Source organism: Lutra lutra, chromosome 5, assembly GCF_902655055.1.
Source record: "Lutra lutra chromosome 5, mLutLut1.2, whole genome shotgun sequence".
Taxonomy (NCBI): domain Eukaryota; kingdom Metazoa; phylum Chordata; class Mammalia; order Carnivora; family Mustelidae; genus Lutra; species Lutra lutra.
In genome coordinates this window covers 50,586,586-50,602,804 of record NC_062282.1, presented here as the reverse complement: position 1 = coordinate 50,602,804, position 16,219 = coordinate 50,586,586, and the positions used below count along the sequence as shown (strand labels likewise).

The 16,219-nt window shown below is 38.6% G+C and overlaps 1 protein-coding gene and 1 long non-coding RNA gene across 2 annotated transcripts in view; both read left to right on the top strand.

Moving 5' to 3' along the window:
- RNF145 (ring finger protein 145) overlaps positions 1–9,668 on the top strand; it is a 56,219-nt gene extending 46,551 nt beyond the window's left edge. The window contains 4 exon segments of the mRNA XM_047731441.1: positions 4,208–4,355; positions 5,233–5,519; positions 5,521–5,587; positions 8,050–9,668. Coding sequence (XP_047587397.1) covers positions 4,208–4,355; positions 5,233–5,519; positions 5,521–5,587; positions 8,050–8,460 — 913 coding nt within the window. The 3' untranslated portion in view covers positions 8,461–9,668.
- Positions 9,669–10,949: 1,281 nt separating this feature from the next.
- Positions 10,950–13,994, top strand: LOC125100914 (uncharacterized). The gene is made up of 3 exons (XR_007127696.1): positions 10,950–11,043; positions 11,312–11,517; positions 13,694–13,994. It is a non-coding gene; the product is annotated as an uncharacterized LOC125100914 (long non-coding RNA).
- The last annotated feature ends 2,225 nt before the right edge of the window (positions 13,995–16,219 follow it).

Sequence of the window (16,219 nt, the reverse complement as noted above, 5' to 3'; positions counted from 1 at the left end):
ATCAAGACCACGCTGAGGTGCTGTTTTAAACCTATGGGATTGGCAAGGAATAAGGGAAGGAAGGAAGAAGGGAGAGAGAAAGAAAAGTCAGCTGATTAACTAGAGTGGAAGAAAGCCTAGATGGCACAGTATCCCTGGTTTCTGGTGGGAGTGTCAAGTGGCATAATCACTTTGTAAATAGTGTGGCCACTCTCCTCCTACATATATACTCAAGACATTCTTGCACATGTTCAGTAAGGACATACAGAAGAATGTTCAGAGCACAATTCACAGTAGCAAAAATCCAGGAACAAGCCAAATGACAATCAGACAGGAAAGTGGGTGAGTAAATGTGATAATAGTCACTGTGGAATGTTAGAAATACAGTGACACAGAAAACAATATGCATAAGTCATAGCATTATAAAGTTAAAAAATAAATCCCAAAAGTTGACAGTGTAGAATGTTAATTTTTATGTTAAAAATTTAAAATATACCCTTTAGGAATACGTACAAATTAATAAACAAGGACTATAAAAGGAAAGCAAGCGGAGAGAGTAAAGAACACAGATTCAAGTTAATGCTTTCAATGGGTACAGGGAGGCAGGATGTGGAATAGGCAGGCCTGCTATATGGTTAATGTGGTTAATTGTCCAGGCCTCCCTTTTGTATGGAGAGACCGGTTTCGTGAAGGCTTCTTACAATATTTAAGATAGCTAATTAGATTACTAGCTCAGTAGAAAGAGGGACACCCACAGACCAATGATGACAATGCATCCTGAATCAAGGATTATGACTAATTCAGAGTACTAGGGATTGAGAAAGGAAATGAAAAGTATCTTAATTCTCAAATTAGAGAAATAATTAAGAGATAATATTGATAGTTCATAATAACACTGCTTCTATCATTTAAGAAATAATTATTAGAGGGAAAAATGCTTCACATGTCTTTGGAATAGCTTGGACTAGATGTAATTTCCAGTGTTTAACCTAAAAAGGTGTCTTAGTTTTAGCCATAGAGATAATTGTTGCCTTTATCTGTAAATTTTATTCAGTTTTTAACAAGGAATTTTAGGATAATGGTCTACTTACTCAAATTACATAGTAGATTTTCAAATGACAAACGTTTTTAAAAAAATGGATTGGGTGAATGTAAATTTTTTTTTTTTTTTTTTTTTTTTTAATTTATCAGAGAGAGAGAGAGGGAGAGAGAGCAAGCACAGGCAGATAGAATGGCAGGCAGAGGCAGAGGGAGAAGCAGGCTCCCTGCCAAGCAAGGAGCCCGATGTGGGACTCGATCCCAGGATGCTGGGATCATGACCTGAGCCAAAGGCAGCTGCTTAACCAACTGAGCCACCCAGGCGTCCCTGTAAAATTTTTTTTATTTTATAGTGCTTATTAATGGGATAAGATTTCAATGTTTTCTGCTATTCATTTTATATTTAATTTTAAATTAGATTTTAATATTAGATTTTAATAGAATTTTAACTGCTTAAATAAGGATATAAATATATCTGTGTATATAATATACACACCTGTGTGTGTGTGTGTGTGTGTGTGTGTGTGTGTATTTGTGTATATTCACACTTATGCCAAAATTAGACATAAATTATAACTCTTGGGATAATGGTGTTCATCCTTCTCTGTGTAATTAAAAATACACATTGTGTCTATATGTAAATATATTCCTATTTTATATAAATGGATCATAGCTTAATTTTTGAAAAATATATTTAAAGCTTTAAGGCAAATTAGCCTGTTAAAGAAAATGATTTATAATTTAACATCTAATAAAGTATAACTACTGTTACAGTAATTCCTGCCTGCCTGCCTTTCTTTAAAAAAAATAAAATAGAACTTTTTATGTTTTGAATCTCAGAGCAGAACTACTGGCAAGTTTATGTTTGTCCCATAACTTTGGAAGGTAGAAAATGTTTGCAAGAAAAGGTGTAAAAGAGTTCCAAAGTACCTAGCTTTAATTTTTACCATAATAATAATTCTTCTCTGAATTACTAATTATAGAAAGTCCCATACAGTCTAGCATTTAACTTTGTGTGTGGTTCTTTTCCTTATGCCACTTTTTAAAAAAATCTCCTTCAGACTGCATAGATTTGAGATCACATATAATGATATTTAATTAAAACATTAATTTTTTTGCAGCCATGAACTCTTAAACAATTTGGTTGAAATCTATATTTCCTCAATGATTAAATGAATAAATGTTCATGTTTTATAGGAAGTCAGTAATAATTTTAAGTCTTTGTTACTCAGTTTACATAGTTTACATAGTTTACATAGATTGTAATTGAGTTCTGTGTTTTGAGAGAGAGGAAATCTGTTTTGGGTTCACAGTGATTTCTTTCTAGATTTGTGATCACTGTGTTAAAAAATTACCCTACCTTTGGCTTTTACTTACCCAGGATATGGAAATATCTATTACCTTTTTTTAAAATACTTTGTGGCAGCCCTCTGTCTTCATAAAGTAACTATAAGTAAACTTAAAGGGGGTGGAATTCTCCTTTTTTTCTGTTGTATGGAAAGCTTTTTCAAATTTCTGCTTAAGGCACTTGTTAGGGAAGGGTTTTGTTTGTGTATCTTTTAAAACTTGGTATACAATCTGTCTTAAATTGCGCTGTATTTAAGGAATGATTTATTAGAATATTTTGATGTGTGAAGAGGTACACAAAATTAAAAATTATGTTCCTCCTCCTTTTGCCATAACGGGGGCTTCTTCTGTATTTGTATTCTACCGTTGACAAGTGGGGTTCAGGTGGAATCAGAAACTGAAATCTAAGTCTGAGAAGTCTCTTGATTGGTGTCTTAAAAGCATAAAGTCTTATTGTATGTAAAAAGTATATGTATAATATATTAAGACACACACTAAGCTGTATATAAAGTATATATATACATTAAGCTATGTATATGAAGTTATATTTTACTTACATATATAGTACTCCCCTTGATATAACCATGATCACTTTTGTCCTGCTTATATCATAGGGCTTTGCATTTGGGTGGATAGATAGGTAGGTTTAAAAAAAAAAAAAAGTAGTAATAGATGGCAGTAGATGGAAAATAATTTGAAAAATATCAAGCAGAAATAAATTTTCAACTTTTATTTGCCCCTTCAAACAAGTTGAGCTTAAAAGCTGAGCTATGTGAGGAAGGAGTTATTGTTCTTTTTTTAAAGGAGTGTAAATTTGGGTGATAAGACATTTTTATGTGTATGTACATACGTATTATTTAGATAATAACTATTTAGATAATAAAGTATAAATAAAAATATTTAGGCATACAACATATAAATATCTATATCATTGAAATAAGACTACAATTTTAGTGTATGATTGCTGGTACCAGTGTTAAAAATTCTGAGAGGATCAGTGATTCCTGGAGAAGGGATTCATGTTACCTGATTTGTTCAGCTTGAGCTAGCTTAAGGGGTTTAGAACAAGAGAGAGGGGGACAGAGGCATTTCTAGTGGGATGTAAGAGTGCTTGTGTTTTTCTGGGAGTACAGTTAATTAACCATCTTTGTTTATAGTGAGGAATAGGGATTGACAAGTTGGACCAAAAATATGGGAGTTGAGGGTTCAGATATGAGGCTAGGAAGTTTAGAGAAGGCATTGACGATATTAATGCTAGTCGAGCTTTAGGAAGATTAATCAGGCGGGCAGTATCCAGGATAGATTGGAACTAGGGGAGGAAGACCAACTAGTAGGTCCTAAAACACAGTGGTTCATAGTTTTCCCGCCCCCAGCCCTGACAGATGTGAGGATTAATATAGCTGTTGGAGAACCATTCCTCTTAGTAATACTGTGCTTACAGTAGCAGAGATTTCCATCACAGGTGCAACAGGTGAGAGGAAGATGTCTCATGACTTGAGATCATACATTATTGTGAAGGGTTAATGCTCCAAAAGCCTGAAATCACTTTGAAATTTGTAGGAATGAAAATGGAACTGAAAGCTAACTATTAAAAAAAAAAAAAAAAGAACTGATGGTGCTTGGGAATTTTGACTGAGTAGAGAGAAAAGGTGACTCAGGTGGCTTTGAAATACCAGGCCTATGACCCTTGTCCTAAAACCTAGTATATAGTGACTGGCAAGGAGAAGGATGCTTAGTAAAGCATTTGGGAAATGTCAGCATGGCCCAAGACCTATCAGTTGCTAACATGATTGTTGTGGTCCTGGGTGACAGGTTCTTTAAAGGACTGTTTTTGTTTCTCTAGGAGTTTATGGAAACACTTCCGTGCCGTGAGCCTTTGTTTATTTTTGCTAGTGTTCCCTGCTTACATGGCTTACATGATTTGCCAGTTTTTCCACATGGATTTTTGGCTGCTTATCATTATTTCTAGCAGCATTCTCACCTCTCTTCAGGTAAGCCTAGGAATAATTAACTTTATATAATAATTGAATTTTCTTATTTTTCCTTCCAGAAAAGGAATTAAACTTTTTCAAGATGAATGATTATAAGTGACCTGTTTAGGTGATTACTTCCTACCTTACTTATCAGAATAACATTACACTGATATGAACATAGAAGTTAGATAGTAGATTATTAAAATATCACACCTATCTGTGTCACTGTGTTTTTTTTTAAATCAAGGTAATTAAACTTTGCAAATGTTTAAAATGATACAGAACTATCATGTAAAGCTTAAATTGATAAGTAACTATAAAATATTAAAAGATTTTATAGCTTGTCTGGAGCACATTTTTTTAGTAAATACCCACTCAAAAATATCCTTAGTTTCATGATTTATGTGAATATGTGACATGTGTAATATACACACAGATACATACAACGGATAATATTGCCCTAGAAATAATAAGCTTATTGTAACTTGAAAGTGGATCTTTGCTGCCTGATCAGTAAGAAGTAAAAGAAAACATAACACTGGCAACAAAGATTTATTCATCGTTACTTTAGAGATAAAGGTTCTTTGAAAGTTGACAACAGGATTGGGAAAATTTAAAGAGAATTTTAATGGGTTTTGGTGATCTCTGGGAAATGAAAGGGTGAGTCAGAAAAGTGATAACTAGTCAGAATTATTTTAAGAAAGTTACATCTCAGGATACGGCTTTTTGGTATCAAATGCCTGGATTACTGAGATTACCCACATTTTAATTATACCATGGTTTCCTCTGATATTAAATATGGCATCCTAAAACTGTTAGGAATGTTATTGCTTAAAGTCTATGAAAAGCCTTTCTTAGTGGTCATACTCTGTTTTAAAATACATGTATTTTACAGGTTTTGGGAACACTTTTTATTTATGTCTTATTTATGGTTGAGGAATTCCGAAAAGAGCCAGTGGAAAACATGGATGATGTCATCTACTATGTGAATGGCACTTACCGCCTTCTGGAGTTTCTTGTGGCCCTCTGTGTGGTGGACCTATGGTGTCTCAGAGACCATCTTGGAGAATGGACCGTAATGGGCTCAATGATCATCTTTATCCATTCCTATTATAATGTGTGGCTTCGGGCACAGCTGGGGTGGAAGAGCTTCCTTCTCCGAAGGACGCTGTGAATAAGATTAATCATTACCCATTGCTACAAAAGAGCAGCTGGAGAAGCACAATGATATATGTGCCATCTGTTATCAGGTAACTCACACAGTAGGAATCCATTTGGGTGGGTTGGTGTCTCGCTTGGGACTTTAACCACATTAACCAAATTTAAGTTAAATTTGTAGGCAGTATTATTTCCTTGGTTAAAAAAAAAAATAAGTCTCAGAATTATTAAAGACCTGATAGAATATTTCCATTTTATTTCTGAGTTAAGTTTTAATTTAGTCCCTCAAGTTCTAATTTATTGTTATTTTCAACATTGCTCACCAATAATAAAGGAAAAACAGGTCAGGTGTATTTATATTTACTCCCAAATATACACACACACACACACACCACACACACACACACACATCCTATCAAATATATATGATCGTTCAGGAGTCAGCAACTTCTGAAAAGTGGTGTGCCAAGATTCTGACACCTTTGCTTCTGGTATTTCCAGGATGGGGAAGAAGTGAAGTATTCATTTACTTAACATAGGTAGACAGAGTATATGTTTACCTGTAGGTTGATGGCTACCTGAGATGGATACAAGCCTTTGTGTCTGGAAGTGGGAACTAGAGGGTATGATAGAGTCAGTTAATCCGTATGCCATTGTAGTTTGCCTTTCTGGCATCTATGAAGAGCTGATGTTGCCTTCTATTTTAAAATTGAAAGGTAGTATTGAAATGAGTTTGGAAATATCACCGCAAAAAATAGGCCTACAGTTTATCGTCACCACTAACTTGGGGAGGGGGGGTGGTTGAGGAGCAGCTTTTTATAGCTAAATTGTGCTATTGGAAGTATGGATAGAATAAGGGCAACAACAGAAATTCTTTAAAATCACTCTTAAAGAGTGTAGGCTGGTGGAATAAAACGAGATAGCGTCAGTGAGTATGAGGGAGTGGTCTTTAGCCAAGGCTGCTTTACAGTTTAGATGGGAGTGTGTATGTATTGGTGTGTGTTTAAGACTACCTAGCTCAAGAATTTAGTCCAAGAATAAGATGCAACTACCACTTTTTTATTCTTATTAGAACATACCTTTGGGTACTCACAAAATAACGTCTTCCGAGTTTTTGTATTTGGGGGACTAAGGACTATTGTAGGTTCCCCCCTAGTGAAGTGGCCGTTGTCTTAGTTCTGTTTCCTTTGTGCTTGGTAGCATCGTTGTATGTGGGACGGAGCACGTCAAAGACAGGGCACATCGGCTTCAGCAGCCAATGTCTAAATACTCCAACCCCGGGATTTAAGAGTCTCCTTTTTGTATTTCCTGTTGCCACATCACTTTTTTGAGGTGCTAGAACTACCTGCTGATATCACACAGAAAATGAAAGTCAAATTGCTTAACTTCCCAGCTGGCTGCTTTTCCTTGAATGGCTTTCTGCTTAAAAGTTGACTCCCAGATGTTACCAGTTCTTGGCAAGGAATTTCTGTGACAACTACAACTCCTTGTTTTGGGACTTTAAACAAAATTAATGGTTGAGTCACTACATGTATATTCTTAACAATTAAATCATGTCCTCAGCATTCCCTCCCCGAATATATATTCTGCAAGGAACATTAATGCAAAGTAAACCACTTCTTAATCCGATGATTATCAAACTTGAGTGTGCCTAAAACTTACATGTGTGGCTTGCTGCAACTGTAGATTTGTGAATGCTGTCCTTAGCTATTCCAATTCTGTAGGTCTTGGGGGGCCCAAGAATATGCCTGGTTAGCAAGCACTCCGGGTGATTGTGATGCAAATCGAGAAGCTGTGGCTTATACAGACCCTATTTTGAAGACTGCATTACATACATTGTCCCTAATGAAATTGCCACTTCCTTGCCAATACCCTGGTGTTATGTGGCTGATTTTGTCTCCTTGCCAGTAATTTCATCATGGAATAATCTATTTAGCTGTGTTGAAGCATAACTGTGGGAAGTCCTGTCTTCATCAGATTTTCTCAGGTTCTAATTACACTAGTGCCATGCGGGGGGGAGACCCAGCGATCACACTGCAGTGGTTATGTGATGCTCATGTTCCATATGAAGGCAAAAGCCAGTTAAGAAGTTCGTTTCTTGGGGCGCCTGGGTGGCTCAGTGGGTTGAGCCGCTGCCTTCGGCTCAGGTCATGATCCCAGGTCCTGGGTTCGAGCCCCGCATCGGGCTTTCTGCTCAGCAGGGAGCCTGCTTCCTCCTCTCTCTCTGCCTGCCTCTCTGCCTACTTGTGATTTCTCTCTGTCAAATAAATAAAATCTTTAAGAAAAAAAAAAAAGTTCGTTTCTTTCTCATTTTTGATTTTTACCTCTTTTTTTTAAACTGCTTAGCCAGTGGTTCTTGCACTGTTGGTGTAAAAGTGTCTCTGAAGGCAGGAAGATTATCGCTGTAATCTAAAATGAGTTTTATTCTAAAATCTGTGTTATACCTTTTCTATGGGGAATTGTGGGAAAGAAATGTTGGAACTAGAACTTTTGGGATTAGCAGCAAAGATTGTAGATAAGGGCATTTATTGAGGTATCTTTCCCTCCCTTCTAGGACATGAAATCTGCTGTGATCACACCTTGCAGTCATTTCTTCCATGCAGGCTGCCTCAAGAAGTGGCTATATGTCCAGGAGACCTGCCCTCTGTGCCACTGCCACCTCAAAAACTCCTCCCAGCTTCCAGGGTTAGGAGCTGAGCTAGTTCCGCAACCTCAGGCTGGAGTCGAGCAAAATATGCTTCAGGAAGGAACTGAACCTGCAAATCAAGAGCATCCTCCAGGGACTGGGATGCAAGAAGGTTCCAGGGACAATAATGAGTGCATTGCCACTAGATCAGATAGCCAGGAAGGGACTTGTGATCCTAAGGAATATCCTTCTAGTGCGAAAGATGAAGCATGTCCTGTTGAGGTTCAGCCTAGAAGAAAAGAAAGCAGAAATAATGCTTTGATACTCTGGAGAAGTTAACTCACTATGATATTTGAGCCCAGATTGAGGAATGAATGTATGAGATGATGAGGCAGAAAACTTGACATTCCAAGGGTCTGATCCAGGAAGTACTCTCAGTGGAGACTGCTTGCTTTCATCCCCTTGACATTTTGGGAGAAAATTGCAATGTATGCTAATCAAAATGTATTTATATAGCCCATGCTGATATTTGTAGAGGTCTGCCAAGAAAACTCACCTCAACAACTTCAGAAACTGCCCCTGATTTGTAAGGGATACATAAAATCAGATTTGAGTGCTTGCAAGGGGCTAAAGAAAGGATAAAGAGCATGAAGACAGCATGGGAAGAAGCAGGCAGAAGCAGAACTGACATTTAACTTTCTATGGGACAGAATCATTCTTACTACAAAGTATGAGTAGTGACCAGCCCTTTTCACCACCCCCCTTTCCCTCAGTTAATTGGAACTCAGTCAGGTGATAATTGAGTTTTGTACAGCACTGAAATGAAATCAAAGATGTAAGAGCATTGATTGTATTTCAAGATTGAAGCACGCTCATACTTCGTATGTGCTTTAGGGGAGGGGGTGGGTGGGCACTGGGCCTTGCGGGTGCATTCATGTAATCTGAGACTCTTGAACTTTATGATGGAGTCTTCAATATTTTGATGTATATGGAACTTTTGTTAATATATTGTATACTGTGTTGGCTGTGTGAAGTAAACTAAAACTCTAATGAATACTTTGGGGTCCACGTTAGTGTAGGAGACCAAAGTGGGAGGGGTTTTAGGGCACTGATAAAGGCCCGAAGTGTACTTTTCAATCCTGTGTAATGTTTAATTCTTGCAACTGAATCAAAACAGTGTTAAATTATGGCAATATTTGCACTTGGGGAATGAGTACATAACTGTATGATCACACTCTGCAAATGCCACTTTTAAAGCTGTTAATAGACTTTGCACCTTTTCTTTGACAAGTTGTGTCATATTTAAATTTTTACATTCATCATGGCTACAGGTAGAACTGGGGAGGGGGGACGGTAATTTTTTATGGGAATTTTGATATGAAAAGAAACTAGTCATTTATTTATACAATAGGCTTGGCTCAAAAAGTGTTTTTCAGACTCGATATTCCTAATGTGGGATGTGACTTTATTTTATTTTTAGTAGCAAATTTGGATGTAGACCTGACAGACATAGCTGAATGTCTTAATAAATTTAAATTTGAAGATAACTGTTTTGTTCCCGTGATGATTATTATTGGAAGGTGTTCGAAATTCTGTTCTTAGGAGGTTTTGTTTTTATCCAACCAGGTTTCTTATATCTCTTTCCCTGTCAAAATGCCTTGCAGATGGCAAAACGTTTTGATTGAAAATGACCAGCTCTTTGAAATCTACACCAGTGGAAGCAAACCTAGCTTTGCATTAGAAGCCTTTGGGGAGTTTTTTTTTAAAGCACACATTTCATGGATGGACCTAGAGGGTATTATGCTAAGTGAAATCAGACTGAGAAAGGCAGATGCCATATGATTTCACTCCTGTGGAATCTAAAAAACGAAACACGAATAAGCAAACAAAAGCAGAATCAAACTTAACAATTGAGAGAACTGATGGTTGCCAGGCCAGGGGGAGATAGGGAGAAGGGCCAAATGGGGGAAGGGGAGTTGGAGGTACACAGGCTTCTGGTTAGGGAATGAATAAATCACAGGGACAAAAGGTACAGCACAGGGAATACAGTCGAGAGTACTGTTGTAGCGTTGTGTGGTGTGCACCGCAGAACATACAGAGATGTGGAATCACTGGTGTACACCAGAAACTAACACAACATTGTGTGTCAACTATACTCCACAAATTTTTAAGAATTACACATATCTGAACCTGACTTCAGACCTACTGACTCGGGCTCTGGGGGTTTCTGAGAATGTGCTTTTCAAAGCTTCCTGGGTTATACCAACAGTTTGATGTTTGGAAAAGAGAGTCTAGAGTAGAATGCATTTCTCCCTCCGCCTGGCTGACGTGGCTCACCGCGTTGGCAGATGGCCTCCTCTAGTGGTAGGCTGGCAGTGATCTCTGATTTAAAACTCGTTTTTATCCTTTGAGCAAAAGGTCCACGTTCAAAAGTGAAACTTTTTGGTTCTTTGAAGGAAAAAAAATACAGTTAAAGTTGAAATCATTTATGGCATAGCGAACTTGGCCATTTTCTTTTTAAGATTTTATTTATTTATTTGACAGAGATCACAAGTAGGCAGAGAGGCAAGCAGAGAGAGGAGGAAGCAGGCTCTGCTCAGCAGAGATGAGCAGAGATGGGAGGCTCAATCCCAGGCCCCTGGGATCATGACCTGAGCCGAAGGCAGAGGCTTTAACCCACTGAGCCACCCAGATGCCCCTAAACTTGGCCATTTTTTAAATTGTTTACACTTCCGACCAAAGGATTCTGTTCGTACAGACCATAGGGAAAGTAGTCACCTGTAAGTAGAGGCTTCTTTGGCATCAATTTGACATTTAATACGATTTTTACCTCCTCCTAGCATGGAGATGCCAGCTCTACTTACCAAGCCATATGGCCTCTCCGTTCAGCAGTCCTGGTGGACAAAGAGCATTCTGTTCAGTGTAGGTATCCTTTTGTTTCATTCAGGAGAGCTATATTATGTAGTAACAACCCTCCTCCAAATCTCAAGTGGCTTTAAAGCATCCAAAGTTTCTGTCTCGCGCACCCTGCCTACGTGACTCTGGAGTTGGTGGGGTGCCCTATGTGGGGCAGACACTTGGATGGAGGCTGCTGGAACAGCCACTGTTGAACCTTCCTCATGGTCATGGCTAAGACGAAGGGCTGGCAATTCGGTGGATGCCTGCCCCTTCCGCTCATCCCCCCCCACAGCCTGAACTGTGGACTCACCAGCACAGGAGGCTGCAGAAGTTGGGTCTCCCCTCTGGGGCTTGGACAGAGAGCACGTGAGCAGTGCTGAGGCCCGCCACACCGTGGCTGAAGCAACGTCTAATCGTCCTTGCATGGTATTCAAACTTTGGGAGCACACCTGTTCGAAGTACACTGGGAACCTCTGACTTCATTTACTACTTGCTTTGGTATGCTGGGATTGTACCACTGTGTAATGCCATCTGCATTTCAGATTTTTTTTTTTTTTAAGATTTTTATTTACTTATTTGACGGATAGAGATCACAAGCAGGCAGAGAGAGGGTGGGGGAAGCAGGCTCCCTGCTGAGCAGAGAGCCCGATGCGGGGCTCTATCCCAGGACCCTGAGATCATGACCTAAGCCGAAGGCAGAGGCTTTAACCCCTGAGCCACCCAGGCGCCCTCAGATTTGTTTCTTGATCATTTTTGGAGTAGTTTACAACTCATAGACTTTTGACTTAACACAAAAGTTTAACCATCTTTACTACTGAAGAGAAAAAAAGTTAGATTTAATTTCTCTTCCATTCCACTTGATCGAATTTAAGTGAGAACATATTACATCCTTACTGGGGGGGCGCCCTTTTTGTGTCCACTTACTGATTTCCACTGTTTTTCAGACCACGGGTACATATATTCACTCATAACCAGTTTTCTCTTAAAAGGCTTTTTATCACCTTACAAACTTTGACCTCAACGTTAGTACTCAACAGTCTGAAGAGTCATACCAGTTATTAACATGCTTTTCCACTTTGTGGTGTTTTCATGCTGTAAAACTTGTTTCAGGGGCGTCTGGGTGGCTCAGTGGGTTAAAGCCTCTGCCTTTGACTCAGGTCATGATCTCAGGGTCCTGGGATCGAGTCCCGCATTGGGCTCTCTGCTCAGCGGGGAGCCTGCTTCCCCCTCTCTCTGCCTGCCTCTCTGCCTGCTTGTGATCTCTCTCTCTGTCAAATAAATAAATAAAATCTTTAAAAATAAACAAACAACAACAACAACAACAACAACAAAAAACAAAGAAAAAAACTTGTTCCAGGGATTTAAACCGTACTATTGGCACAGTGTGCCTCGAGAGGTCTGAATTTCAAACACTGGCCCAAACACGAGGCTCTGAGATCCCCTCATTAAGGTTCCCGTGTTTGTCTCTGAAGTATGCCATATTTTCATGAACACTTGACATCAGAGACATTCTGCTTTCCCTAAAGGTTTTGACATTATGTCAAATTGTGAATTTAGTTAGTGGAGAAGGAAATTTTGTAGTTTTTCAAGTTTAAAAGGGAGGCCTTTTTTCCTACGGATCCAATAATGGGACAAGAGCCTTACAGAGATTTAAAGATTAATAACTTGAATATTCGAAGTTTTGGGAAAAACACCTTTAAGAAAATAAGTTTTATACTCTAGTTGTTTCTACTCTGGCTTTCATTTAAAAAAAGTCTAATTTTAGAATCATGGCAGGTTGAAGGTAAGAATTACTGGGTTTCAATTATTTTTTTAAATCCTATTTTTTAAAAAAATACATTTTCCCCTCATTTTAACTCTACTTATGATTTAGAAAGCAAAGTATTTTTTTTTTTTAAGATTTTATTTATTTGAAAGAGAGAGCATGAGCAAAAGAGGCAGAGGGAGAAGTGGGCTCCCCACTGAGCAGGGAGCCCAATGCAGGGCTTGATCTCAGGACCCTGGGATCATGACCTGAGCCAAAGGCAGACGCTTAACTGACCGCGCCATCTGACGCCCCAAGGAAATCAAAATATTTAAGAAGAGTAAAAATCACCCATAATTTCACTTTTGGAATTAGTCGTTTCAAACAGAACTCCCCTTTGTTGACAAGTACACGCCCTCTCATGCAGGAGTCATTTTTGCTTCTATTTTTAAATTCTGCTGCCTGTTGTTCCGGTTCTGAAATTCAAGCACATTCCAAACAATTCTGTAATTCGTCCATTAAAGTACACCTGTTTCTCCCAACTTTGAACGTATAGAATGCTATGCCTAAAGTTGCATTTACTAGATAATGCTTGCTTGGAAAACAATAAACAATACTAGGAGCAGATTACAGAACTAATTATTCTTGTGGCCACTCAGCAAAAGACTTCTTTCTCCAGCAGATTTGACATTCGGTTGCAGTATGGTTCAGAGCAAAATCGGGTATTCTTAGTAAAGACTGAGTAAACGCTGTTATTAACCACACTTCTAGAGTCCTATCCATTTTCCTTGCTCTTACTAAAACTGATGGTGGTGTTCTTCTCCTAATCTATTTTTTATGAATGTTGACTGTTTGACCCTTAGTTTTTCTTTCTATTCTTAATAGATATAAGCAAAGCCTTGCTTTTCTGTTGTTTTATATGTTCTAAAGGTAAAAAGAAAATGGCTTCTGACCAGCAGGAAATAATAACCCAAATGAATCTAGAAGAACTTCTGTGTCAATTCTAGGTGGAATATTCTATTACTTTCCGACTAATTTGCCAAATTTGCCAAACTGAAGTCATCTCTCTGAGTGGCACAGAGCCTGCTAGTTTCCTCTGACAGTCATTTACTGGGCCACTTGGATTTAGGAAGATCGGTACAGAAGAGATGAGACAAGGCTTGACTAAAAGCTAGAGCTCTGGGCTATAATTTTTATTCCTGTATGAGCTGTGTGATCCTTGGCCAGACTTTGTTTTTCTGGGCTTCAACTTCATCTGGCAAAATGATCTCTGAGGTATCATTCTGCTCTTAAGATTTTGCTTATCTGTATTTTTTTAAACACTTTTTTTTTTTAAAAGATTTTATTTATTTGACAGAGATCACAAGTAGACGGAGAGGCAGGCAGAGAGAGAGAGAGAGGGAAGCAGGCTTCTTGCTGAGCAGAGAGCCCGATGTGGGACTCGATTCCAGGACCCCTGAGATCATGACCTGAGCGGAAGGCAGCGGCTTAACCCCCTGAGCCACCCAGGCGCCCCTGCTTATCTGTATTTTTAATCTTTACCACGGACTGAGTGATAAGCTTCATGTGTGTTTTTTATTTTTTTTTTTTTAATGTGCTGTGCCAGATATTAAACGTAGCAAAGTTTCGGGTTACTACAATGTTTCTAGTGCCTGGGACAGAGCAGCAACTTTCTAAATATCTGAGTGAAGAAATGAACTTTATATGTGACTCCTTGTATAAACCCCCGAGTTAAAAAATGGCAGAGAACTCTGTTACTTCTAGGGGCAGAGAGTGTAACACTACAAGCCAGTGAGATGAGGTCATTTCTGTGACTGGTTTTTCATTACCCAACTGAATTCAGATACAGAACTCAGAGCTTTCTAGAATAGAGATTACAAACCTGGGGCATTCAGGTGCAATCTGGGCTGATGAATTTTTTCTTGGTTTTATTGTTTGGCCTCAAAGGTGCACTTTTAAGTGACTTTTTAAAAAAATTTTTTTAATTAGTTGCCAACCATTTAAAAATTGCAAGCCTATACATACAAATCCAATTTCTGGCTTTTCTTGGAAAATCGGAAGAGCTGGCTGCACAAGGTTACCCATTCCTGACTGGCAACAGTTGGCAGGAGCAGAAGTGGGTCACGTGGGCTTTCCCATTCACCCCAGGCCCCCTCCCCGCCACTACCTGCCCCTAGAAATTAGATTCTTATCATCAGACTTCTGTCCAAGTAGGAGATGACAGCTCAGATTATTGGCAAGTGTGGCTTCTCATTTAATGACATTCTAGAGTACAAATATTCTATATGGATCAGAGTAAAAAATAGAAGAGAACCTGGAACACTGCAGATAAATTTGACGTTCACTTGTGAAAGTGTAGAATCTGTATTTTCATTTTTCTTTAATGATAGTCATCATTAAAAAAAAAAAAATCAGCGACCAAGTGTCTCATTTGAATGTATTTGCAGTTTGGGTCTACACTTGACGTTTGTGTTTCCACCACATGATTGCATGGACCTGGGCCCGTGTTCTTCCCTCATTGCCGGGCACTGGAATCTGGCGGGAAACTTGTGAAAACTACAGATGCCTCGGCCCAACCCCATAGATTCTGACTGGGTACGCTTGGGATGGAGCCCGAGTACTTGTTCTTTTTAGAAATTTTGCACATTCTGATCCATCAAGATGTGAGGGCCTTTGATCTAGGGCAAATAATCCTGCTATTTTGGTGGTGAGGGGGGCAGTTTCTTGTTTTCAGAATCACTGCTTTTATGGAAGAAGTTTCTGAAAGAAGAAATACGCATCGAGATGTGTGCCTCTGGGGAACATTTATGGGTGAGGACTCCAGCAGCACACAGGGTTCTTACAGCCAAGCGGCAAAGCCTGGCGGGCACGTTGGCACAGGTGCACATGAGACCTGACCTCGTCTACCAACCACTGTGGTTGATTAGCCACCCAGAAATGTCTGAAACTATTTATATTTTCAGTTTCACATTTTCAGGGTTTCTTCCCCGCCCCTCCCAAACATACAGAATTAAAGAACTGTAGAATTTTGGAAATAAACCAGCCTTCAAGAGATCTAGAGCCCTTGCCTTATTTTAAAGAGAGCCCACTTTTCAGCTTGTCCAAGGCCACACGCAGCTGACGGCTGAGCTGGGGATAATTCTTAGATCTCTGAATCCCCACCTAGGGTTCTTCCTATTTCTTCTGCTCACCTCAAAAAAATATTGAAATATCCGTGTGTGTTCAGTTGTATTCAAGAGAGCTGCTTTGTTAAATGTAAAGGGATTATACTTGAGCTTTTGGTGAAAAGATGAAACTGCAAAAGTTTCTGAGGTAGTATATTTAAAACTATTTAAATTTAAATAGTTTAAATAAATTTACTGATTTACTGATAATAGTTTAAATAAATTTAATAAATTTAATAAATAAATTCAATAAATAAATAAATATTTATTTAAATAGATATTTAAAACTATC